This window comes from Symphalangus syndactylus, chromosome 2, assembly GCF_028878055.3.
Source record: "Symphalangus syndactylus isolate Jambi chromosome 2, NHGRI_mSymSyn1-v2.1_pri, whole genome shotgun sequence".
Taxonomy (NCBI): domain Eukaryota; kingdom Metazoa; phylum Chordata; class Mammalia; order Primates; family Hylobatidae; genus Symphalangus; species Symphalangus syndactylus.
Window position 1 is genome coordinate 137,350,501 of NC_072424.2, and position 26,138 is coordinate 137,376,638.

Below are 26,138 nucleotides of genomic sequence, written 5' to 3' on the forward strand. Positions count from 1 at the left end.
ACAATTTCACTATAATGTATACTTTGTATTTATCCTGACTAGAATTCCTTGGGCTTTTTAAATCTAGAAATTAATGTTTTTTAGAAAAGTTCTCAGCTATTATTTTTATCACATATGGCTTATAGAACTCTTAGGCTCAGCTCCTTCACAGCATTCAGTTAGACATATATTTAAAGCTTTTAATTACATCTCCTATGTGTCTTAGGTTTTCTTATTACCTTTTGCTTTCATATGTGTCATTTTTATATTTTCCTCCGAACGGTCTTCCAGTTTGCTAATATTCTCTTCAACTATATCTAATGTACCATTTAATCTATACATTGAGTTATTAATTGAGTTGTTATATTTTTAAATTCTAGAGTGCTCCTTGGTTCTTACTTAAATCTACTATGTCACTTTTTATAGTTTCCAATATTCTGCCAAAAATTTCAAGCTTACTTTTTTTCTGCTTTAAAATAGTAAGTGCAATTGCTTTACCATCTCTTTCTGATAATTTCTATATTTGGTATACTTCTGACTGTGTTTCTGTTATTTTTCTCCCTTGGGTCTTTCTCAGGTACACCTTCATGTGTCTAATTTTATTTTGTTTTATTCTACTGTGTGCTTGACATTATATATTTTAAATTATTTGTTGAAGTAATTTACTTGTTGAAGCCTCAGATGATGTTATTTTCTCCAGATTTAATTTTCATTTGCTTCTACCAGGTCCTGAAGGCACTATCAATTCATTATTGTTTATTCCAGTTTCATGACTTGAGATATTCTTCATCACCCAGATGATACATAGCTGGGCCACACACAATTCGTGGAAGACCTATTTTATTTCCATTTCACCCTTATCTATAGGGTGCAGCTTTGCTTAATCTCAGATGAAAACATGGGAAGGTTATCTTGGTGAGTCCTGTGTTCCAATTTCATGTCTTTCCTATTTCAGAGGGCTAAAGAAAGTGCTGCTTACTCTCTTAACCACGTCTTTCAGATTTTCACTTGCCTTGTGGTTAAAAGCAATCCCAAATGCCAAGGCCATCTCAGGACTTTTTGTTTGTTTGTCTGTTTGTTTGTTTGTTTGTTTTGAGACAGAGTCTCACTCTGTCCACCCAGGCTGGAGTGCAGTGATGAGTGGCATGATCATGGCTCACTGCAGCCTCAACATCCCAGGCTCAAGCAATCCTCCCACCTCAGCTTCTCAAGTGGCTGGGACTACAGGCATGTGCTATCACACCTGGCTAATTTTTTGCACTTTATATAGAGACAAGTTTTCATTATGTTGCCCCTGCTGATCTTGAACTCCTGGGCTCAAGCAATCTGCCCGCCTCAGCCTTCCAAAATGCTGGGATTATAGATGTGAGCCACTGCTCCTGGCCAGGATTTTCATGTTCTGAATTTTAACCCAGTAATTCCTCATTATCTTATTAGCTGTGCTACTTTTGAGGAATTTTTTAAGAGTTATTCAAATTTGGGATGATTGTTTTCAATGGAATGAATGGTCTGAATTACCCAACCACCATTACCAAAAGAAAAATCTCTTTGACATTTTCAAGCAATATTCTTCATTTTTATATCATTGCTATTGCTATAAAGTAGTAAGTACTGTGCTGGTCTGATGTATTGAAAGACTGTGGCAACCTGGTGAGCTAAATGCAATAATTTGTTCAATATTGGATAAAAGTCTAGCAAAGGAAAAACATTCAGCTTCTGCCAATCAATTTGTGTCCTTCTCTCCTGGGTCTCATTTCCTTTTCTGTATCACTTGGCCCCTCATCAGTGATGGTTGAGCCACCCCTCACGTTCCCTTTGCTCCCTTTTCTCTCTCGCCAGGGCTCCTCTAGTTATCTATGCCCTTAGAAAACCAATTCATCTTATAAATTGTTTTCAAAGCCATTCTCATTTTTTCATGTTTTCCATTTAAAAAGTCAAAAGTGGCTCTTTTCCTGTATGGATTCATATGACTCTTAATTTCTTTTCTCTCTGAAAAAATTAGCCCCTTTGCATTAAATCAGGAGAGACTTTGTAAAACAACATGAAATGAGTGATTCATCATGCTGATATTAACTGGGAGGGCCTCTAAAGCACACAAGAGTAAATACCACTTAGAACGATAATTTTTTATGTTTAAAATCATAATAATCACATACCCAAGTACTATTTGTTGAGGCTTAAAGTGCCAGGCTGAAAGTATTAAGCTTTACACTCTTTATAATATGGGAATTTGTTCAGAACACTGCCATTTTTTGACTCGGCCTTTGCTTTTGTGATTCTACAACCAGGACTGATTCCATCATGTGAGAGGTGACGCTGCCTTGCATGCACCTCCATCCCTCACCTCCTCACAGGCTCAGCCTCCCTCCTAGAAGAGCACCTATAAGCATCATCCTCAGAAAAGATTCCCGTTTTAGAAAAACCCAAAGGGCTAAAGCCTGCAACATTGAGCTTACTACACTAAAGCTCAAAACAATCTCTACATTCCTCTTTTTGGGTATCTCCAAAAGCACCAACAGCCTTAAAGCCACAGACTACCACAGTATTTCCTTTCCAATGAGAGCAACCATGCTTTAACTGATAAATTTTAGAGTCCATAGCAAGCAAGATGTCAGATTACTTCTTTGCAGAATGATAAAATACTTGTAAATAATGAGACAAAGCAATAAATTTCAAGAGACATTAATGCTCCTCTCCAGAAATTCCATCAGCATACCTCCCACCACCCACCACCACACTTCACACTGCTTCCCCCAGCCAATAAACAACTTAAGTAAAACTAGATGTTTGTTATGGAAATATAGCGCGCACACACACACACACACACACACACACACGGGGACAGAGAAAGAAAGAAAACAAACGTGGCAAAATGTTAACATTTAGGGGATCTAAGTAAAGGATATATGGAAATTCTTTGTACTATTCTTGCAACTTTTCTGTAAATCTGAAAATCATTTCAAAATAAAAAAGTAAAAACAAAACCAAAGCAACAATGAAAAATCTTGAGGCTTCCATCTCTACTTCATATGCTATTAAATAAACACAAATGTCCACACTCTTTTACTCTTTTGAAATAAATCACCACTAACAACATCATTTTCTGATGGGCAAGTTACAAAACCATCACCTGTGTTATCATCTTCTTTTAGGTCAACATTCTCAACCTGTCTTCCTGAAGCCATGTCTTGTTACAACGAGCAAACTTTTATGTTTTCCAAGTCTCTGTTGGTGATGCACTAACAAATCACTTCTTTAGATAGGAATCTTCTGCAGATGTCTAAGTTCATTCATTATGTTGACTTTTCTTAGTGACTTAGAGAATGACCTTCTGACTTTGTCTAAAATTTGAGAATCATCTCAGCATAGGACCACATTATATGCTGACAATGCAGGCCTGAAAGTTTGAATGTCTTCTCTAAATTGAACAAAAACCCACAAATTACCAGATCCCAAAATACCACCTACATCAAGCTTTTACTTACAGGTGGTACAACCAAAGAAATGATTATTGATATCTCCTGCATGACACACACAACTTGTTGAAAGAATTTCTGGGAAGAAAGGATGATGCCTTAGAGATAAAAAATATATACATATGCTCTAGAAGATCAGCTCACAGAGCAACCAAATGCATCTGTGGTCCCTGCTTCCCACTTCTCTGCAGATCCATCAAGAACATAGCAACTTCTAAATTCTTCTAACAGAAGCAATAGTTCATATTTATGTAGATTTTAGAAGACAAAACTCTTTCAAACACATTATTAGCTCTGCGATTGTCTGAACAGCTCTGTGTCTTGCTTTCTCCATCTGAAAAGTGGGTTCACATCTGCTCTTCATACAGTCCCAAAATACTAGGAAGATGAACACAACAATTGGGGAGGGGCAAATTGAAAAATTGGGTTGGAGGAGACAGAGCAATCTTTGCATATTGTCTCAGAGTGCTTAAGACTTCAAGAAGCCCATAAACACCCCACAAAATGTATGAAAGATTTGTCAGTGTCAATCCCCAAATCCCAACCAAAAAGAAGAAAAAGTTGAGACCTAAGGACTGGAGGAAGTTATTTTGCAAGCGAGAAACCAAATCTAGTGATAGCCATTAGAAGACAAAGTATGTGTTAGCCTCTAATTAATGTGTAGTGGACACAGGCCAAGGGATTTAAAAAACAAATGAAACACAGTTGCATACCAAAAATTACACAAAGCATACAGATACATCCATAGTATGGTTTGGACACTGCCACCTCTGGCCTGGTCTTGCTCAAGTTCAGGCTCTTCTACCAAACTCCACATCCTGATTCTGTCTGTCCTCGACCAGATCCACACTGGCCTGCTCACTTCCAGGCATCAAACCTCCTATCCCAGCTTCAGATAGAGCTCAATTTCTTTATCTACAAATTCTCACCTTTCAGTTTTGAAACACACAAAAATCTCTTGGCCTCAAGTACACAGTCTTTACCAACTTCCTTTTGCTCAAGTACTTTCTACTGTAGAAATTTATCAACTGCAAGAATTGCTGGAGATGGAACCCTCTCCAAGTCAAACACACTCAGCAGAATGCCAGGTGCTCACTAAGGCCTCTAGAGCTATGGACAGAGGGTTTAGTTCTTCCTGGGTTTGGATAGGAAAAGCCGAGTCCTTCATGCTGAGGCTGGATGAAGTCCTTAATCCTCACTCTTCTTTTCCCCAGGTTGCGTCCTTTCTTTCCTATGTCTGAGATTAAAACCCATCTACTTAGGCCGGGCGCAGTGGTTCATGCCTGTAATCCCAGCACTTTGAGAGGCTGAGGCTGGCAGATCACCCAAGGTCAAGAGTTTTAGACCAGCCTGGCCAACATGGCAAAACCTTGTCTCTGCTAAAAATACAAAAAAAATTAGCCAGGCACATGCCTGGGCCCTCAGTGAGCTTGCCTTGTTGGACTCCAGACCTAGGCAGACATGGCCTCCTGAGAGAAACAGCCCAGGCTGAAAGCCCCCACGTGGAACCCACACACAATGGTTTATGCCGGTGCCCTTGGCTGGAAGCTGCAGGGTCCAGCTTTGAGCAATGGGAACAGAACACCAGGGCACCACATCTGAGAGTGTCAGGGCAAAGACCCCTTAGCCAGATGGAAGTCATGTTCCTGCCACAGAATCCATAGCCCAGATTATTCGCTGGAAGACAGTGTCGCAGCCAAAACCGAACACCAAGCTTGTTTCCCACTGTGTCAGGGCCTGGGTGTGCTCTCCCCCAGCCAGCTCAGAGCTCTGCGAATGAGAAGTGAGGTGAGCAAATGAGTGGAGACTTCGGAGCTTTCATCCTGTAACAAAGGGCAGTCGCCTCCCGTGCCGTGACGCAGGTGGCAGGAGCCCCGGGATGGGTGAAGGTGCAGGATGACGGCGGGATAGGGTCTGCTTCAGGAAGTGCCGCCGAGGCAGCCCCTGAGCCCTGCCTGGGTTGATGAGGCAGGCTGAGCTGCCTAGAGTCCCCTCTTAGGGGACCTCCTTGGCCCTAGGCTGGAGCAGAGGGTGCACAGCCAGTTCCCAGTCAGAACAGGGCCTGTTAGAGACGTTCAGGAGGGCGCCAGGCTCATTAGCATGATTCTTTTTCCTTTAGAAAAACAGACTCTCCTGGAACAACTGGGCCAACTCCAGCTCCTGCCCCACCCACCCAAGTCTGGCCAGGCGGCCGGAGCCCAGCGCCAGAGCTCTCCTTACCATGACCTCATCCCCAAACCCTTCAGGCTGGGTCCCTGCCCTCCACCACATGAGGCAGGGTCAGAAAGGAGAAGGGAAGGTCCCAGTTCAAGTATCAGGGTGCCTGTCCTCTCCCCAAGACAACCTCCCTGTGCCACCCCTAGGGAGGGTCTCCCATGTCATGGACAGCTGCACAGCTCTGCTGAGCCGCCCCACACAGCAGTGGGCCCAGCCCTGGGCCTGGGGGACATTTTCATAATACTGACGCCCCGCCATCCTGCCCCCACCTCTGGAATCCCCACCTCCAGTTGGAGGGGAGGTGAAGCAGAAGGCACGGATCTTTTTAGAAGCTCCTTAGATGGCTTTTAAAAGCTCCTGCAGCTTTGTCGTCAGGGGCCTCTGCACTCTGCTGTATAAATTATGGGGACAGGGAAGACACGCCCCTGCCCTCACTGAACTCCCAGCCACTCTGGTGGCTCCTGTTCACACAGCCTCACGTATATGAGGCCTCCTCAGAAGGCTCTAGGGCAATGAGGAAGATGGGGCTGGGGGTCAGCCCTGGTGAAGGGGTACAGGGTGACCCAGGCTGGGTGTGGTCTGCAACTGATGGCCAAGAAGGTGTAACCCTTGAGGTCAGGTTTGCTGTGGGGGACTGTGCACCTCCCTGAGGCTTCTTTCAGGTTGGAACAGGGACCTAGAGGCCTCTGAGGAGTCAGCCTTCTGCTCCCCAGAGAAAGGCAACAGCTCTCCAGGATGTCAGGGCCCTAACCAACCATCCACAGGTAGGTGAGGGCTCATTTTCAGTGAGGGCAGCAGGGAGCCTTGGAGAATGGGGACAATGTGCCAGGAGCTGGGAAAGGCTGCAGTGTGGCATGTCCGCCCTGGCCTGCAGCCAGGCCTCAGAGTGGAGGATCACCCACTCCACCTGGCCTAGCCCTGCCTCTTGATCCCTGCTACCGCCCCCTGCCTCCACCATCCAGGACTGGGCACCGTGGGCACTGCCAATCATAGCCATGCCTCCTTTCCACCTCAGCAGTTAGAAGTCTGTGGAGCTTAAAATGGAAGAAGGGACTGCTGGCTGCTGCCTTTCCTTGGAACCATCTTCCTGCCCCTTCATGTCATTATTAAAAGGCGAATCCAGGGCCAGGTGCGGTGGCTCAAGCCTGTAATCCCAGCACTTTGGGAGGCCGAGGTGGGCGGATCACGAGGTCAGGAGATCGAGACCATCTTGGCTAACGCGGTGAAACCCTGTCTCTACTAAAAAATACAAAAAATTAGCCGGGCATTGTGGTGGGCGCCTGTAATCCTAGCTACTTGGGAGGCTGAGGCAGGAGAATAGTGTGAACCCGGGAGGCAGAGCAGTCTGAGTCTTGGTTGTAACAACGCCTATAAAGTTCCACCTCTGGTAACTGTTCTGCTCTCTGCTTCTATGAGATCAACTTTTTTAGCCTCCACATATAAGTGAGAAGATGTGGTATTTATCTTCCTATGCCTGACTCATTTCACTTAAAATAATGTCACCAGGTTTATCCATTTTGCTGTGAATGACAGCATCTCATTCTTTTTGTGGCTGAATATTATTCCTCTATGTATGCACACTGCATTTTCTTTATCTCTTCACCTGTAAACGGGCACTAGAGGCTGGGAAGGGTAACAGGGAGGCAGGACTAAGGAGAGATTGGTTAAATGATACAAAATTGCAGCTGACTAGGAAGATAAGTTCTAGTATTCCATAGCTGACTATAGTTAACAATAATTTGTTAACTATATATATATATATTTGAGACAGAGTCTTGCTCTGTTGCCCAGCCTGGGGTGCAGTGGCGCAATCTCGGCTCACTGCAACCTTTGCTTCCCAGGTTCAAGTGATTCTCCCACCTCAGCCTCCTGAGTAGCTGGGATTACAGGTGTGAGCCACCACAGTTGGCTAATGTTTTTTGTATTTTTAGTAGAGATGGGGTTTCACCATGTTGGCCAGGTTGATCTTAAACTCCTGGCCTCTAGTGATCTACCCACCTCGGCCTCCCAAAGTGCTGGGATTACAGGCGTGAGCCACCACGCCCAACCTGTTATATATCTTCAAATAGCTAGAAAAGAGGACTTTGACTATTCCCAACACAAAGAAATGATAAATGTTTGAGGTGATGGATATGCTAATTATTCTATTTCATCACTATACATTACATGTTTCAAAACATTACTATGTACTCCATAAATACAATTATTGTATCAATTTTAGAAATTAAAGAATTTTTAAAATTTCGCCTCATAATATTGTTTTGAAAATTAAATAAATAGGGGAGAGAAATGAACAAGTGGAGGGGCAAGGAGTTTTAGGCCAGGAAAAGTATTCTGCATGATATTGTATTAATGCCATTGTCAAAACCCCTAGAACCATACAACACAGGGAATAAACCCTCACATAAACTTGGACTTTTGTTAAAAGTAATTTTCAAGCTTGGTTCATCACTTGCAATAAATATAGCACACTCATGCAGGGTGTTAATCTCAAGGAAAAATGGGGGCAGGGGGTTTGGTATATGGGAGCTGTATACTTTCTGATCAATTTTCCTGTAAATCTAAAACTGCTTTAAAAAATAAAGTCTATTTTTTTAACGACATGAGATAATATGCTTAACGCATGTGCATACTGCCAGACATGTTTGCTGCTGTAGTTACCACTCTTTGCCTCAAGCCCGGGATTTGAGTTCATTTTCTGTCATAGAACCTGGTGAAGCCGAACAGCCCCATTCAGACTTTACAGGCAACAAGGGTGTTTCCTTTGGTCCACTGTCCCTGGAGCAGCCCTCCCTTTAGATATTGCTGAAGGTATGTGTCTGCCGCAGCCCCTGTGTCAGTCTGGGTTCTCCAGAGAAACAGAACCAATAAGACATTTATGTTAAGAGATTTATTTTAGGAAATTGGCTCCTGTGATTGCTGCAGCTGGCAAGCCTGAAATCTTAGGGCCAGCCAGCGGCTGGAAACTCAGGTAAGAGCTGATGTCACAAACTTGAGTCTGAAGTTTCTGGGGCAGTCTGGCAGGCTGGAAACACAGGCAGAATTCCTATGTTTCAGTCTTCAGCCAAAATTCCTTCTTCCCTGGAAATCTCAGTTTTTGCTCTTATGCCCTTCAACTGATCAAATGAGGCCCACCCACATGGTGGAGGGTCATCTCCTTTGCTTAAAGTCAACTTGTTATACATGTTAATCACATCTACAAAAATGCTTTTACTGCAACGCCTAGACTAAGGACTAGGATTTGACCCAACAACTGGGCACCACAGTCTAGCCAAGTTGATACGTACAATTTAACTATCACAACTACTTTCCTAAACAAACAAGAAGATGGAAAAGGATATTTTTGGAAAATGTTTGCGTTTCAAATGTTCTTAAAGAGATGCACATCAGCGCATTCCCATCTGACTGCCAGGCTAGTTGGGGAGTGGGGTGCTCTCTTGTACCCCTCCTAGATGCCCCTGAAAAAAAGAACTTCTGCCCCTTAGGTGGCCCGCAACATCATACTACACATGCTTGGGGATCTGGGAGCAGAGGACACAGCTCCTTGGTTTAAGAAGCTGCTCATTTGATGCAGAAATCCACTTGCCTGTATTCATTATTTTGGACACTCCTTGCAGCAACCAATCCAAGCTCCGTCCTCTTCCGTCAGTTGACTTAATACCAGAACTTCTTCCCAAACAGACTGAGAAGCTAAGTGTCCTTGCTTTTGAGCTGGGGAGAGCTAGAGGCCAGTCCTCGTATCATAGGGCCAGGAGTCACAATGCAAGGACATCATCATTTCCAATGAGTACTTGGTCCTGGAATTCTCAGCACTAATCAGGTGGAACAAAGAAGGCCCCTTCCCTTTCAGTGACTCCATGAGTGGAGACTTGTCTCTACAAAATCCAAAGTATGGAGAAATATGGTTAGGTCATTCTATTATAACGTTCTTTGCACTGGGCCCTTTCAGAAGGATGAGTGATTAGGAGTTGTTAGAACTCGGCCTGAGAGGTAGGTGGGATTAAGGGAGCCATCACTGTCCAAAAGTTTTGAGGACACTCAGCCAACAAGGGGCATTTAATCCTTAGGGCCACCCCCAGGTAGGCGTTGGGATGAAGAAATAAGGGAGTTTAGAAAGAGATTTTTCCCAGGGGTTCAGAACTCATCAGGGTTCTGCTACTAACTGAGGCCGCCCACTCAACCCCAGGCAGCCAAAGTCCCTTTCCACAACATGGCAGCTGACCCTGCAGAGGAAGGCTCGTCCGGGTGGCCCCCGAGGCCCCTCCATCAGAGGGCGGCTCTTTGAAGATTAATCGGTCTCCCTGGGTGGGTCCACCACTTAGGGCTCCTGACTTACTGGGGGGTGGGGAGTCCCCTGTGGTGAGTGCTCAGCCCACTGTGAATGCAAATCCCCACCCCTACACTGACATCTCAGAAAAGGCAAGAAACCCGGGACAGAAAAGCCCACATTGCTTGTGCTTCAAAGATTTGAAAAAGGGGGCTTGTGGGCCAGGTTGGCCAGGAAGGTTGACCTTCCTGAGCCCATTTCCTCACCTCCCGGTCGACCTCACCATGATGTCCGGAGGGTCAGATGATGAAAACTGCACAGGAAGCCATGTTGGGGAGACTAAATAGCGTGCAGGGGAGAAACGTGAAACTCTAAATGCAGGCAATGCAGCAAGCAGGGTATTACTCTCTTAACTAGACAAGGTAGGTTCTAGGGCAGCTGGATAATTTGTTTCCTAAAACTTAATTAACTAATTAATTAAATCCAGACAATCATCTGAGAACACAAAAGTGATCTGCACTGATGGTTCCCGTGTATCTCACATATTCTAAGTGTCATTGACAGGGGTCTCAGACATGGGTCTGACTGGCTCCTCCCAGCTCCTCCTCTGTGAGCACTATTTTGTAAGTTTCTTTCCTCTGTTAAACCAGATACCTCTCTACCAGCTGCTTTTTCTGAAGATGTGTCTGAATACTGCTATCTCCACTCTGGCAGTCTTTGTACTTGAAAGTTCATAGATGTTTCCTATCATTTCAGAGGAGTTTCAGATGGAAAGGAGGATGAGTTCATGGAGCTCACCTGTCAGATTTAATTAAATATCACATTGGCATTTATAAGAGATTTCTGATTCCATGGCGTAGGTTTAATTATTCTTTGAATTTTGGGGGGATTTCTGCTGGGGACATGGGAGTGTTCTCAGGAAATATCAAGGAACCAAGACAGGAACAATCTGCATTCTTTCACCCAGGAGAAGACACCTCCAGAAAGCTCCTGTTTCAAACAACACAGTGGAAAGAACCCTACCTCTAAGGCAAGTGAGCAGGGCTGCTGGGGAGCTGGAGGTGTTACGGGAAAGTGGACCGGATCCAGACCCCAAGAGAGGGTTCTTGGATCTCGCACAAGAAGGAATTCAGGGCAAGTCCATACAGCAAAGTGAGAGCAAGTTTATTAGGAAAGTAAAGGAATAAAAGAATGGCTATGCCATAGGCAGAACAGTCCCAACGGCTGCTGTTTGCCCATTTTATGGTTATTTCTTGATGATATGCTGAACAAGGGTGGATTATTCATGCCTCCCCTTTTTAGATCATATAGGGTAACTTCCTGATGTTGCCATGGCATTTGTAAACTGTCATGGTGCTGATGGGAGTGCAGCAGTGAGGACGACCAGAGGTCACTTTCATCACCATCTTGGTTTCGGTAGGTGTTAGCTGGCTTCTTTACGACAACTGTTTAATCAGCAAGGTCTTTATGACCTGTGTCTTGTGCTGACCTCCTATCTCGTCTTGCACCTTAGAATGCCTTAACCATCTGGGAATGCAGCCCAGCACATCTAAGCCTTATTTTATCCAGCTCCTATTCAAGATGGAGTCGCTCTGGTTTGAATGCCTCTGACAGAGGGGCCCAGCACCTTCCATGCCCACTAATTCTCACCATACACACACAATATATCCTCCCAGCACACACCAGTGCCTGGTCATTGGCCATCACCACTGACTCAGACAAGTATTTTCCCCTGGAATCTCTTCCTCATTCACTGACTGTTCTATTTCTTCAACTAACTTTTACCAAACACTTCCTACATGCCATGAATTGGACCATGGACCATAGACACAAAAATGAAGAAGTTGAGACATTTACCATCTTGGAACAAATATTCTAGCTGGAGAGACCACCATGTTAGCACAGAATGTTGTCATTGTGCAAGTATAATGCTTGGAAAGGTTATTTCTACCTGGAGTGGCTGAGGAAGCCTACAAAAAGAAACATCCTTGAAGAATGCGACAGACTTACTCAGACCCAGAAGGCACAGGAATCATGCAAAGAGGCAGAAGTAGAAAAAAAGCAAGGACCCCTGAAAGAAGTGACCCACATTAAGTCACTATTAGCTTTGTGTGAAATACAGTAAGTAGTTTGATAGGTCGGATCTGGTAAACAACAGAGTACTAAAGACTTAAGTAGAATATCTGCATGTCAAAAAATACGATATGTAGAAACAGAAAATAGTAAGTGCTCTATTCTTCTCTTTTCTTTCTTTTTTTTTTTGAGACAGGGTTTCCTTCCATCTCTCAGGCTGGTGTGCGGTAGTGTAATCACAGCTCACTGCAAAGTGCTATATTCTTATATTCAGCTTTGATTAAGAGTATAATTGATGGCAGAGGCCACAGTTTCAACACACTTTGAGAGAATGAGGAAATCTTAACACAAGTACCTTGAGAATACAAAGCACAGAGTTGGTGGTTTATACATCTTATTACAAGGTTACAAAAGAAGGTGGAGAACATTAAGAAGTCAAACATCTCAGGGACACTTAAGGATATAAACACTAACCATTTTGACAAATTCTTATTCTGTATCTTGTCAAATTAAAAGGAGGCTAATTTGTTTGCAAGAAGTTCTCCTGGGAGATTGATTTTTAAATTCTAAAAGACTTATTACTCTGTTCGGGAATGCGACCCTTAATCTTTAGGTTACATTTGCTTTGTATTCTTGTTATGGAAACTTGCATTTCCTCACTATTTTGTTTGTTTTAGGAAACTGTATTTGTCATAAGATATTTATTGCAGGACATTAGTTTACTCATCTAAATTATAATGTACACACCAGCACTGTGGTAATTAACTCACTATCATGAACTCACTAATTTTATTCTGGAAAGTTCATCTGTATATAAGTGACTTGACTTTACTTATGAGTCAGAAAGTATCAAGGATTTATCTTGGCTCTTGCCTTACAGGCTGGTTTGAGAAATAAGACTGGACTGTGATCAGATTCGTTACTTTAAAAACAATGCAAGAAGTGTTTTCCACAACAAAATACGTAAGTTTAGATGAGTAATGCTAATACGAAATTTCACAAGCAACTCTGAATTACATGGCTTTCTTCCTGGGAGCTCCTTTTTGGACATTGTACAGCTTTGCTCACCTCCTGAGAGGTGCCTGGGCCATATCTGCATCAGGATTAGCAGTGGGGTATTGTTTCTGGGCATCTGTCCTCACTCATCAGCAACTGCTAGACTAGAACAGAGAAAAGGGGCAGTTCTTAGCCTCGCTGGGCTGCACGCTCCATGGGGCTGGACCATATCTACTGTGACCAGTGGATTCCCAACCTCTGTGGCAGCACCTAGTGCACCGAAGGCATGCAATGAATATCTGCTGAATGAATGAATCTGAATGAACTCATTCCAACCTTCACATCCTATGGCTTGTGTTGAGCTGTGGAATATATCTTGGTTTCTTTTTATTTTTTTTTCAATGACATAAATAACCCCAGTCTACTATGTGGAAGAAAGCATTGTATAATGGAATTAACCACCTCAGTGGGGGATGTGGAAACTTATACAATCACGAAATGTCAAAGTTGTAACTAGTTATCATCCTTGTTTTACCAATAATGACACAGAACCCCAGAGGGAACACACAGTTGCCTCTGACTCTCTTTTTCCTCACTCATTCATTGGACCCTGCTGTGAACCAGACAGTGGGCCAAATGCTGGGGCTGCCCAGAGGGACAGACCAAAGCTCCTCAATCTGCCCAGAGGGACAGATCAAAGCCACAGGAAGCTCACTGTGCAGGGAGTGCCAAGGTTCCTAGAACTGCTGCTCAGACCAGCCAGGCTGGGGCTGCCAGAATCCCCTGAAAACGTTAATAAAAGTGGAGATTTTCCTTCAAGGAATGCCAAAGCCAGTGGGTGCATGTCGTCAGGATTCCAGGAGACTTATATCATCTCAACGTCTTTCTTCAAGATACTTATTAATTACAAAGCAACTCATAACATAGCTTTATGGTGGAGAAATCTGGCAGGGACCACCTTAACCAAATGATAAGAGATACCATTGCCAGTGATACAATGGATCAACAGCAGGAGCCTCCTGATTTGAGGCCCAGAGAAGGATGCACGTTCACTTCTGTTGTACAACTGCTCATAGCGCACGGCTTGAATCCAATCACAAGGAATCATCACGCAAACCCAAATTGAAGGACGTTTTGCAAAATCAGTGACCTGTACTCTTCAAAAGTGCCAATGTCATGAAATTGAAGCAAAGTCTCAGGAACCGTTCCAGATTAACAGAGGCTAACAAGACAGGGCAATGGAGTACACGATTTTGAATTTACTTTTCTGATTAAGGCATTGTTGGACCACTGGCAAAATCTAATAAGGTTTTAAAATTAAATAATAATATTGCATTGATGTTAATTTCCTGATTTTGATAATCACACTGTGCATTATAAGATAATCCCTTAGTTTTATGAAGCAAGGGTATTTAAGAGTAAAGAGGCATCATATCTGTAACTTTCTCCAAAATGGCTCAGAAAAAAAGCTTATATATAAATATATACATATAATATGCATAGATATTATATATGTGCACATATAATAAATACATGAAGAGAGAAATAGTGCACACACACAAATGTAGTAAAATGTTAACATTTCGGTCATCTAGGTAAGGTTATTTATGAACTTTTTTGTGTGATGATTGCATCTTTTCTGTAACTTTTAAATTACGTACAAACTTTAAAAATTTAAAAATTTAAATAGAGACACTTGGCTCTTCCCTGAGAAACCCAGATTCAGTAGACCTGGGATAGGTCCAAGCATTTTTATTTTTATTTTTTTAACTTTTAGGTTTAGGGGTACTTATGCAGGTTTGTTTTATAGGTAAACTCATGCCATGAGGGTCTGTTGTACAGATTATTTTTGTCACCCAGATACTAAGCCTAGTACCCAATAGTTATTTTTCCTGATCTTCTCCTTCCTCCCACCCTCCACCCTCAAGGTGGCCCCAGTATCTGTTATTCCTGTCTATGTGTCCATGTGTTCTCATGATTTAGATCCCACTTATAAGTTATAACATGTGGTATTTGGTTTTCTATTCCTGTGTTAGTTTGCTAAGGATAATGGCCTCCAGATCCATCCATGCTCCTGCAAAGGACATGATCTCATTGTTTTTTATGGCATAGTACATGGTGTATATGCACCATATTTTCTTTATCCAATCTGCCATTGATGGGAATTTAGGTTGATTCCACATCCTGGCTATTTGAATAGTGCTGTAATGAACATTTGAGTGCCTGTGTCTTTATGGTAGAATGATTTATATTCCTTTGGGTATATACCCAGTAATGGGATTGCTGGGTGGAATGGTAGTTCTGTTTTTAGCTCTTTGAGGAATTGCCACACTGCTTTCTACAATGGTTGAACTAATTTACACTTCCACCAACAGTGTATAAGCATTTTTTTCTCCACAACTTCACCAGCATCCTTTTTTTTTTTTTTTTTTTTTTTTTTTACTTTTTAGTAATAGCCATTCTGACTGGTATGAGATGGCATCTCATTGTGGTTTTAATTTGCATTTCTCTAATGATTGGTGATATTGAGCTTTTTTCCATATGTTGGCCACATGTATGTCTTCTTTTGAAAAGTGTCTGTTCATGTTCTTTTCACATTTTTTAATGGGGTTGCTTTTTTCTTCTAAATTTGGTGAAGTTTCTTATAGATGTTGGAAATTCGACCTTTGTCAGATGCATAGTTTGCAACTATTTTCTCCCATTCTGTAGGTTGTCTGTTTACTCTGTTGACAGTTTCTTTTGATCTGCAGAAGCTTTTAAGATTAATTAGATCCCATTTGTCACTTTTGCTTTTGTTGCAATTGCTTTTGGTGTCTTCATTATGAAACCTTTGCCAGTTCCTATGTCCATAATGGTATTGTCTATGTTGTCTTCCAGGGTTTTTGTAGTTTTGGGTTTTACATTTAAGTCTTTAATCCATCTTGAGTTGATTTTTGTATATGATGTAAGGAAGGGGTCCAGTTTCAATCTTCTGGCTAGCCAGTTCTCCTAGCACTGTGTGTTGAATAGGAAGTCCTTTCCCCATTGCTTATTTTTGTCAGCTTGGTCAAAGATCAGATGGTTATAGATGTGCAGCCTTATTTCTGGGCTCTCTATTCTGTTCCACTGGTCTATGTCTGTTTTTGTACCAGTACCATGGTGTTTTGGTTACGGTAGCCCTGTAGTATAGTTTGAAATTGGGTAACATGATGCCTCCAGCTTTGGGTTTTTGTTTGTTTTTTTGTTTGCTTGTTTGTTTTTTGCTTAGAACTGCATTTGCTATTTGGGTTTTTGATTGTTGTTGTTGTTCCACATGTATTTTAAAATAGTTTTTTTCTAGTTCCGTGAAGAATGTCATTGGTAGTTTGGTAGGATTAGCATTAGATCTGTAAATGGCTTTGGGCAATATGGCCATTTTAATGATATTCTTTCTATCCATGAGCATGAAATGTTGTCCATTTGTTTGTGTCATCTCTGATTTCTTTGAGCAGGTTTTTGTAATTCTCATTGCAGAGATATTTCACCTCCCCGATTAGGTGTATTCCCAGACATTTTGTTCTTTTTGTGGCAATGGTGAACGGGATTTCATTCCTGATTTGGACCTCGGCTTGGCTGTTGTTGGTGTATAGGAAAGTTAGTGATTTTTGTATGAGGATTTTTGTATCCTGAAACTTTGCTGAAGTTGTTTATCAGCTGAAGGAGCTTTTGAGCCAAGACTATGAGGTTTTCTAGATATAGAATCATGTCGTCTACAAACAGGGACAGTTTGACTCCCTATCTTTCTATTTGGATGCCTTTATTTCTCTCCTTTGCCTAATTTCTCTGGCTAGGACTTCCAATACTATGTTGAATATGAATGATGAGAGGGCATCCTTGTCTTGTGCTAGTTTTCAAGGGGAATGCTTTCAGCTTTTGCCCATTCAGTATGATGTTGAGTGTGGGTTTGTCATAAATGGTTCTTATTATTTTGCAATATGTTCCTTCAGTACCTAGAGTATTGAGAGTTTTTATCATGAAGGGATGCTGAATTTTATCAAAAGGCTTTTCTGCATCTATTGAGATAATCATGTGGTTTTTGTCTTGAGTTCTCTTTGTGTGATGAATCACATTTATTGATTGGCATATGTTGAAACAACCTCGTAGCCCAGGGATAAATGTTACTTGATCACAGTAAATCGCCTTCTTGATGTGCTACTGTTTTTGGTTTGCAAGTATTTTGTTAAGGATTTTTGTATCAATGTTCATCACAGATACTGGCCCGAAGTTTTCTTTTTTTTTGTTGTGTCTCTGCCAGGTTTTGGTATCAGGATGATGCTGGCCTCACAGAATAAGGATTTGATCCTATCATTGTGTTGCTAGATGGTTATTATGCCAGCTTGTTTGTGTGGTTGCTTTATAGTGTTACCGGTCTGTGTACTTAAGTGTGTTTTTGTATTGACTGGTAATGGCCTTTTCTTTTCATATTTGGTCCTCCTTTCAAGATCTTTTGTAAGGCAGATCTGGTGGTAACAAACTCCCTCAGCATTTGCTTATCTGAAAAGGATTTTATTTATCCTTTGCTGTGAAAGCTGGATATGAAATTCTTTGCTGATATAAAACTCCTGGTTGAAGATTTTTTCTTTAATAATGTTGAATACAGGCCCCTAATATCTTCTGGCTTTTAGGGTTTCTGCTGAGAGGTCCCCTGTTAGCCTGGTGGGGTTCCTTTCGTAGCTGACCTTCCCTTTCTCTCCAGCTGCCTTTAACATTTTTTGTTTCATTTTGACCTTGGAAAATCTGATGATTATGGGGACAATCTTGTGTAGAATCTTGCAGGGGTTCTCTGTTATTTCCTGAATTTGACCGTCGGCCTTCCTAACAACATTGGGGAAGTTTTCATGGACGATATCCTAAAATATCTTTCCAAGTTGTTTGCTTTCTCCCTGTCCCTTTCAGGGATGCCAGGGTTTCATAGATTTGGCCTTTCCATAACCCCATATTTCAAGAAGGTTTTGTTTGATCCTTTTCATTCTTTTTTTATTATTTTTGTCTGACTGTCTTATTTCAGACAGCCGGTCTTCAGGTTCTGAGATTCTTTCCTCAGCATGGTCTATTTTGCTGTTAATACTTGTGATTGCATTGTGAAATTCTTGTAGTGTGTTTTTCAGCTCTATCAGAGCAGTTAGGTTCTTTTTTATACTGGCTATTTCATCTTTCAGCTCCTGTATCATTTTATTGTGATTCCTAGTTTCCTTGAATCGGGTTTTGCCATTCTCTGGAAGATCTCGATGATCTTTATTCCTATCCATATTTTGAATTCTATTTCTGCCATTTCAGCCAACACAGCTTGGTTAAGAACACTTCTTGGAGTACTAGTGTGATCATTTGGAAGACATAAGACACTCTGGCCATTTGAGTGCTGGAGTTCTTGCGTTGGTTCTTTCTCATCTCTGCATGTGAGTGTTCCTTTAACTGCTGAGTTGCCTGTGATTAAAGTGGTCAGGGAGGGGCAGGGTGGTTGTGCTGGAGTCCCAGGTTTGGTGGCCCTGTCCAGTGAGGAGAAGTGAGGACCAGGGCCTGCATGGAGAAGAGTCTGGCCACTTTACCATTAGGTGGGTGCTCTGTGCTTGGGGTCTGGACCAGCCCCTGATCCCCATGGACTCTCCATAAGCTGGACATAGCAAGGATGAGGGCTGCAAGACAGCAAAGATGGCAACCTGCCCTCCCACTGGGAGCTCTGTCCCAGGGAGTTGAAAAGCTGCTACCAACTCATTAGCCCCAGTGGTGGGTGGCTGGAGACCCAGGCCCAGAGGACCCACCCCGTGAGGAGATATGGGATCAGGGACCCATGTAACAAATAGTCTGGCTACTTTTCCACAGGGCTGCTGCAGTATGCTGGGGGTCCACTCCAGTTTCCAGTCACCTTGGGTTTTCCAGCACCTGAAGGTATCAACAGGGAAGCCTACAAAATAGCAAAAATGGCAGCCTGCCCCTCCCTCTGGGAGCTCCATCGAGGGAGGTATGGATGTGTTGCTGCTCCAAACACACTGGCAGGGTAGTTGTAGACCTCAGTCAGAAGATTCTACCCAGTGAGGAGAAACATGATCCAGTACCCATGTGAAAAAGCAGTCTGGCTACTTCTCTGTAGAGCTGCTGTGCTGCACCAGGGGATTGCTCCAGTCCCTAGGCACCTCAGACTTCCTAGAGCACAAAGGCAACAACAGCTAAGGCTATGAAACAGCAAAGGTGACAGCCCGTTATTTCCCTCCCACTGGGAGTTTTGTCCTAGGGAGGCTCGGAACTACTGCCAACTGGAAAACAAAGGTGGCAAAGGTGACTGGTGACCCCAGTCAGGATGTCCTGCCCAGTGAGAAAAAATGGGGTCAGGGATCTGCATAAAAAAGGCAGTCTGACTACTTTTCCATAAGGCAGCTGCACTGAAGGCAACAATGGCTAAGGCTGTAAAACAGCAAAGATGGCGGCCTGCCCCTCTTTCTGGGAGCTCCATCTCAGGGAGGCATAATGTTGCTCCCCGTGGCTGGCTGGAGTTCCCACTCAATGGGTCTTATCTTGTGGGGTGCTATAGAAGTTGTGTCTGCAGACTATGACTGCTCAGCCCTCTGGATTCAAGCCCTTTCCTAGGGGTATGTATGGGGATCTAAACTCCTGCTTTGCCAGAATTAAAGCTGCTTTTGCCAGGAAGCCTGGGTATCTAAAGCTCCTGGGTCTCTGTGTGTGCCTGAGCAGCTGCTCTGCCAAAACTCCACATAGCTCTGTGCAACAGACTGCAGGCCCTGGTGGAGTAGGTTTGCTAAGGGATCTCCTGACCTGATGGTTGCAAAGATCCATGGGAGAAATGTGGGTCCCCAGGGTTGCTCACTCCCTCACTGCTTGCCTGGGCAGGGGAGGCTCCCCGGCTCCATGTTGCTCCTAGGTGGGCACTCGTCCTGCCTTGCTTTTCTCCATTCTCTATGGGTTGAATTGTTTACTTGATGAATCCCAGTGCCTGTACCTGGATGTCTCAGTTGAAGGTGCTGTATTTACTTGCCCCTTCCATTTCTCTCCCTGAGAGAGGCACAAACTAACTCCTTCTAATCGGCCATCTTGGCCAGACTTGCATTTTTATTTCTAATAAGCACCCCCAGGCAATTCTGATGCAACTTGTCCAGAGAAGGGCATTTGGGAAATGGTACAGACTGAAAATTGCCTAAGGTCACACAGCAGGTCAGCGAGCAAGCAAAGACCAGAACATCTCTTCCCTTCCCATCCAGGGTGGAAGAGGAAGAAGAGACGGAGGAAGAAACAGAAAAATAATAAGGCAGAGAAGGCCCATGTGGGTCAAATCCACTCAATGTTAGTGCCAAAATTATACTTTCCGTTCTTGCACTAAGCCCAGAAAACCTGTTCCACTTTCTTGTGTTTGCTGCCTAGTCATCAATATTATCATAGACCCACTCACCAGGGCCACAAACCTGGAAGAAACCAGAGCCTCCCCCCTCTTAGTCAGTACTCCCCAAACAATTAACCCAAATCCTTCTACCTTGAAAGCTCAAAATAGGCCTTCTCTCCCTACCTCAGGAAGAATTTTCCCTCAGAAAATTCTGAGAAAGAAGCAAAAAGAAATGCTAGAAATAACTTTTGATGGGCTCATTAGCAGACTGGACACAGCTGGGGAAGGAATCTGAATTTGAGGCTATGTCAATAGGAACTTCTAGGCAGGGTGCAGTGGTTCATGCCTGTAATCCTAGCACTTTGGGAGGCCAAGGTGGGAGGATCATTGAGTCTAGGGGTTCAAGATGAGCCTGGACAACACAGAGAAACCCTATCTGTAGAGAAAATTTAAAAATTAGCCAGGCATGGTGGCATATGCCTACAGTCCCAGCTACTCAGGAGCCTGAGGTGGAAGGACTGCTTGAGCACAGGAGTTCAAGACCAGCCCTGGAGACACAGCAAGATCCCATATCTACAAAATTTTTAAAAATTAGCTAGGCATGTGGTGCACACCGGTGGCCCCAGCTACTCAGGAGGCTAAGGTGGGAGAATTGTTTGGGCTGAGTAGGTCAAGGCAGGAGTGAGCTACAGTCATGCCATGGCACACCAGCCTGGACAACAGAAGAACAAGACCATGTCAAAAAAAAAAAAAAAAAGAAAGAAAGAAAAGGAAAGAAAGAAAAAGGAAAAAAGAAAGAAAGAAAGAAAACAGAGAGAGAGAGAAAGAAAGAGAGAAAGGGAGAAAGATGAAAGAAAGAAAGAAGAAAGAAAGAAAAAAGAAAGAAAGAAAGAAGAAAGAAAGGAAAAAGAAAGGAAGAGAGAGAAAAGAAAGAGACAAAGAAAGAGAAAGAAAGAAAAGAAAGAAAGAGAGAAAGGGAGAAAGAAAGAGAAAGAAAGAAAGAAAGAGAAAGAAAGAAAAGAAAAAGAAAGAAAGAAAGGGAAGGAAAGAAAAGAAAAGAAAGGAAGGAAAGGAGGGAGGAAGGAAGGAAGGAAAAAAGGAAAGAACGAAAAAGGGAAGGAAGGAAAGAAGGAAGTCACAAAACTGAAAAGCAAAGGAAAAAAATACTACGAGAAAAACAAAATAGAATATTGCCCAGTGGCTTCTGTCCCTGTCTTCTTCCCCCACTCCTCCACACACATTATTCACTGCAGCTGATGAGAAACAAGACTAATGAGAAAAGCAGTTGAAAAGATCAATGTACATTTTTGTTTTGCATTTTCTTGTACATTCTCTCCTCCCCTCCCCCACCCCCTTAAGGTCATGGCATCCCTAAATTCAAGGTTTCTAAGCCACCTGGGGGAACACTTGTTGAGAGGGATGAAGAAGTCACCATTTGGAAACCTCTTCCTTATTTAAATCCTAGATTTCACTCTTTCGTTTTTTACCAAGCCCATATTGTTCCTGAAATATTATATTGCTATGAAGTTGAAGTTTTGTTTTACAGGTAGCAAATGGTCAAAAGGACCTATTCTGGGCGTTCAAGGTTTTTCTTGTTGCTATTATTGTTATTATTGTAGTTTGCTTTGGTTTATTTTCAGGGAAAGAAACATACACACCACAGATTTATATAGCTAGATAATTTTTTCCAAGCAATCAACAAGTACCTGGAATCCAGGTTTGAGGAAACTTTGACTAACTTTGCATTCCCGTGTTTAGCATGAATCTAAAACTCAAGAAATCTAAAAGACTTGCCGGGCGCAGTGGCTCACGCCTGTAATCCCAGCACTTTGGGAGGCTGAGGCGGGTGGATCACCAGGTCAGGAGATCGAGACTCATCCTGGCTAACATGGTGAAAACCCGTCTCTACTAAAAATACAAAAAATTAGCCAGGCGCGGTGGCGGGCACCTGTAGTCCCAGCTACTCGGAGAGGCTGAGGCAGGAGAATGGTGTGAACCCAGGAGGCAGAGCTTGCAGTGAGCCGAGATCACGCCACTGCACTCCAGCCTCGGCAAAAGAGCATCAAGACTCTGTCTCAAAAAAAAAAAAAGAAATCTAAAACACAACCAGAATATCAGACAAAGCACAAGGCTGGCAATCTGTAATCATCATCTATTAGCTTCATTGTTTCACATCTTTTTTTTTAATGCTATGTTTCCAATAATTCTTTGACAATTCACAATTTCACCAATGTTTTCAGAACGTTTCAGAGATTCAGGTTTATGGAGTAAAAAAGGCATGGGATCCACCCTGCCTGCCATTTTCTCACCCTACAAAGCAGAGTCAAATTTGATCTTGTTTAAAAAACATTTTTGACAGAATTATTGTTCCTATTGCCAAGAAAGAAGTTAGGAGAATGTCTGATTAACTTCTTCCCCCATTGCTCTCCCCAGCAGCCGTTCGCCTCCACTCCAGTGTCGGTTCACAGCTCACTGATGCACTGTTCACTTTTTGGCCACACCTTTTCTCTTTGTGTTTCCTTTTGCTGTACCTTTAGGTTCACTGATTTTTTTTTCTTCTGCAGTGTCTAATCTGCTGTTAATCCCATCCAGCATATTTTTAATCTCAGACACTGTATGTTTTATCTTTAGAAGTTCAAGTGCGTCTTTTGAATATCTTCCATGTCTCTACTAATAGAAAATATATTTTTCTTCTATCACCTTAAATATAAGGAATACAATTATAAAAACTATTTTAATGTCCCTGTCTACTAATTGAAGAGGCTCATCTGCCTCACTTCCAGATTTCTTTCTATTGATTGACTTTTCTCCCGTTATGAGTTGGTCTTTGCAGCTTCTTTGCAAGCCTGCTCATTTTTATGGATAACAGTGTAAATTTTGCCTTGTTGAATGCTAGGTATAATTAAATTCCCATAAATATTTTTGAGCTTCATTTTGGAAGGCAGTTAAATTACTCTGATATCGTTTAATCATTCTGAGGCTTGCTTTTAAGCTTTTTAAAGGGGGACCACAGCAGCCTTTAGTCTAGGGCTAATTTCCCCTCATCACTCAGTCAAAGCTCTTCTGTGTCTTCCCAATACCCCATGAATTACAAGGCTTTTCTTCTCAGGCTGTTGGAAAAACAAACGATCCCTGCCCCTGTGTGAATCCCCCTCCTTTCCAGTGGTTTCCCAGCCTCTGGCAACTGACTCACCTGTGTATGCTTTCAAGGACTCAGCCAAATTCTTCAGGGGGACCCTCAAGATCTCTGGAGTTTCTCTCTACGCAGCTCTTATTTCTAGTAATCTTCCCTCAAACTCTAACCATCTTGACCTCCCTGTAATCTACACTCCATCTCCCACAGTCAGGGAGTCCACCAGCTCCCCCAGGACCCCTCCCTGCACTCTCTCAAGGCAGAAAGCTGGGGCATCACAGACTCTGTCTGTTTCCCTCCCTCAGGGAGCCCTCCAAGATTGCTTCACTCCCTGGTGTACGATGTCTAAAACCATCATTTTCTACATTTGGTCTGTCTGGTCTGTTAGTTGCTTTTGGGAGGAAGGCAAATCTAGTCCTTCTTGCTCTGTCTTGGCTGAAGGTTATCACACCCTGCCACTGTCAATGTGTAGAAGTTTCTGCAAGACCCTCAGTAGGCTTTCCTAGTTTAGATAGTTTGAGGTTCACTTTTGATTGTGTGTTTTCAGAATAAACCAAAAGGTAAAATGACAAAAGCTAGTTCCCCGATGGGGGATGAGGTCCAGGTCCACAGCACCTCCGAGAGCTATCCCCTCTTTGGCCCTCTCTGCCTGCCTGATCCGGGGCTCCTGCCACTGCATTCTCCTTTCCACTGTTCTCTGAGCTAAGAATCACCATCTACGCACACGGGCTCTAGCACCACAGCAGGAAGGTGCAGTGCCTGGCTCTCTGGCTCAGAAACAGTTTATGTCTTGTTAGGTTCACAATCCAAGATGTGGGCCCACGGTGTGCTGGGCTGGCGCTGGGCTGCAAAAGCCAGCTGCACTTCTCTTTCCAGCTCTGTGTTCCGCAATTTCACATGACTAGTTGAAAGCAGCCTGGTGAGGGTGTTTACACACTGAATTCCGCAAAGGTTACCCATCAGGGCTTTTTTTTTTCCTAGAGAGCCATTTACCAGCACATTGCTACCTATGACCAAAATATGATTTTTTTTTTTTTACAGCCCAGAGTTTCTTTATTTTCCTTTTTAACACCTAGTATGCCATGAATTAATAGGGAAGAGGTTCCAGCAGCTCAGGCTCCTTCCCACTGGTTCTCACAAAGTGTGCTTCTCTGGGTGGAGCAGGCTGGCGCTTTAGTTGAACCCAGGTAGCTTTCCCTTTGGCTTCTTTCTTTTTCTGATCATTTTCCTTCACGCGTTTGAGGAAGCTATCTCGGCTCTTAGAGTGTTTAATGCGCTCAACACGCACGTTAATTCTCTTGGCAAGAACCTTGCCCTTAACTTGTTTGTTTACAACAATGCCAACAGCATGCTGGGTAACACTGTAGACTCTTCCGGTTTTGCCATGGTAACACTTGTGGACCATTCCTTTTTGAACAGTACCCATACCCTTGATGTCTACAATATCACCTTTCTTACAGATTCGCATATACGTGGCCAAAGGAACAACTCCATGTTTTCTAAAAGGCCTAGAGAACATATATCGGGTGCCTCTCCTCTTTCCCTTTGTGTTCGTCATTTTGGCGAATTACTGGAAGATGGCAGTTCCGGCCGAAAGACCAAAATATGATTTTTTAATAAGCAGTATACATCTCCTCTGGGAAAAGAGGAGACTTTTTTTGAGCACTACACTATACCACGTAGAGTGCTGGGTACTTCAGATGCTAGTGTGATCAGATTTCCTATTTATTCTTGTCTTAGGCTTTCCAGCACAATAATGGCAAAATTCTGCTTTCATGTCTCCTATACACCTGTGTAGGAGACCCGAGAGTAGCCTAGGATTTTACTTTCCAGCTAGTATTGGGAAGTGTCTGAGAGTTCAGAGAGGAAGAAATGGCCAAACTCATGAAAAGTGTGGCCATTATCAGCCTAAGTGGACCCTGAACCCTGGCTTCTTATTGCACCCAACCTCTTTATGCCTTTAACCCCCATACCGCCCACCAACATCTGAGGAGAAACAAGAGATTTAGGAAACATCACTGAATTAAGAATCAGAATGCCTGGGCAGGGTGCAGTGGCTCACACCTATAATTCTAGCACTTCGGGAGGCCAAGGTGGGAGGATCACTTGAGCCCAGGAGTTCGAAGCCAGCCTGGGCAACATAAGCAGACCCTGTTTCTACAAAAAAAAAAAATAAATAAATAACAAATATATCAGGGCATAGTGGTGCACGCCTGCAATCCCAGCTACACAGGAGGCTGAGGTGGGAGGATTGCTGGCGCTAAGGAGGTTGAGGTTGCAGTGAGCCATGATGACATCACTGTACTCCAGCCTGGGCAACAAAGTGAGACCCTGTCTAAGAAAAAAATAAAAAAAAGAATGAGGCTGCCTGGATTTGATCTCTGCCATAATCACTGGCAAGTTATGTGACTGTGAGCAAGAAAAAAAGAAGTAATAATAGTCATCTCTCAGAGCACAGTAGTGTACCTGAAACCTTACTGTAAATGCAAAAGTGCCGTGCACTGGGGGAACCTTTTTCATGAAACCCTATGTCCAAACTTGATACATGGCCCCTCTTGCAGGGGACACATCAACTTCTTTCTAGCCAGGAGAGGGAGCCACTGCACACATGGGCCTGGGTCCTAAAGAGGATGGAGGAGCTTCCAGGGG

At 43.1% G+C, this 26,138-nt stretch overlaps 1 protein-coding gene across 1 annotated transcript; it reads right to left on the minus strand.

Annotated features, from left to right (window-relative positions):
- Positions 1-24,534: 24,534 nt before the first annotated feature.
- Positions 24,535-25,080, minus strand: LOC129476072 (large ribosomal subunit protein eL21-like). Its single transcript, XM_055268649.2, has one exon. It carries the CDS (start codon positions 25,045-25,047, stop codon positions 24,577-24,579), a length of 471 nt encoding a protein of 156 aa, XP_055124624.1. The 5' UTR covers positions 25,048-25,080; the 3' UTR covers positions 24,535-24,576.
- Between the last annotated feature and the right edge of the window lie 1,058 nt (positions 25,081-26,138).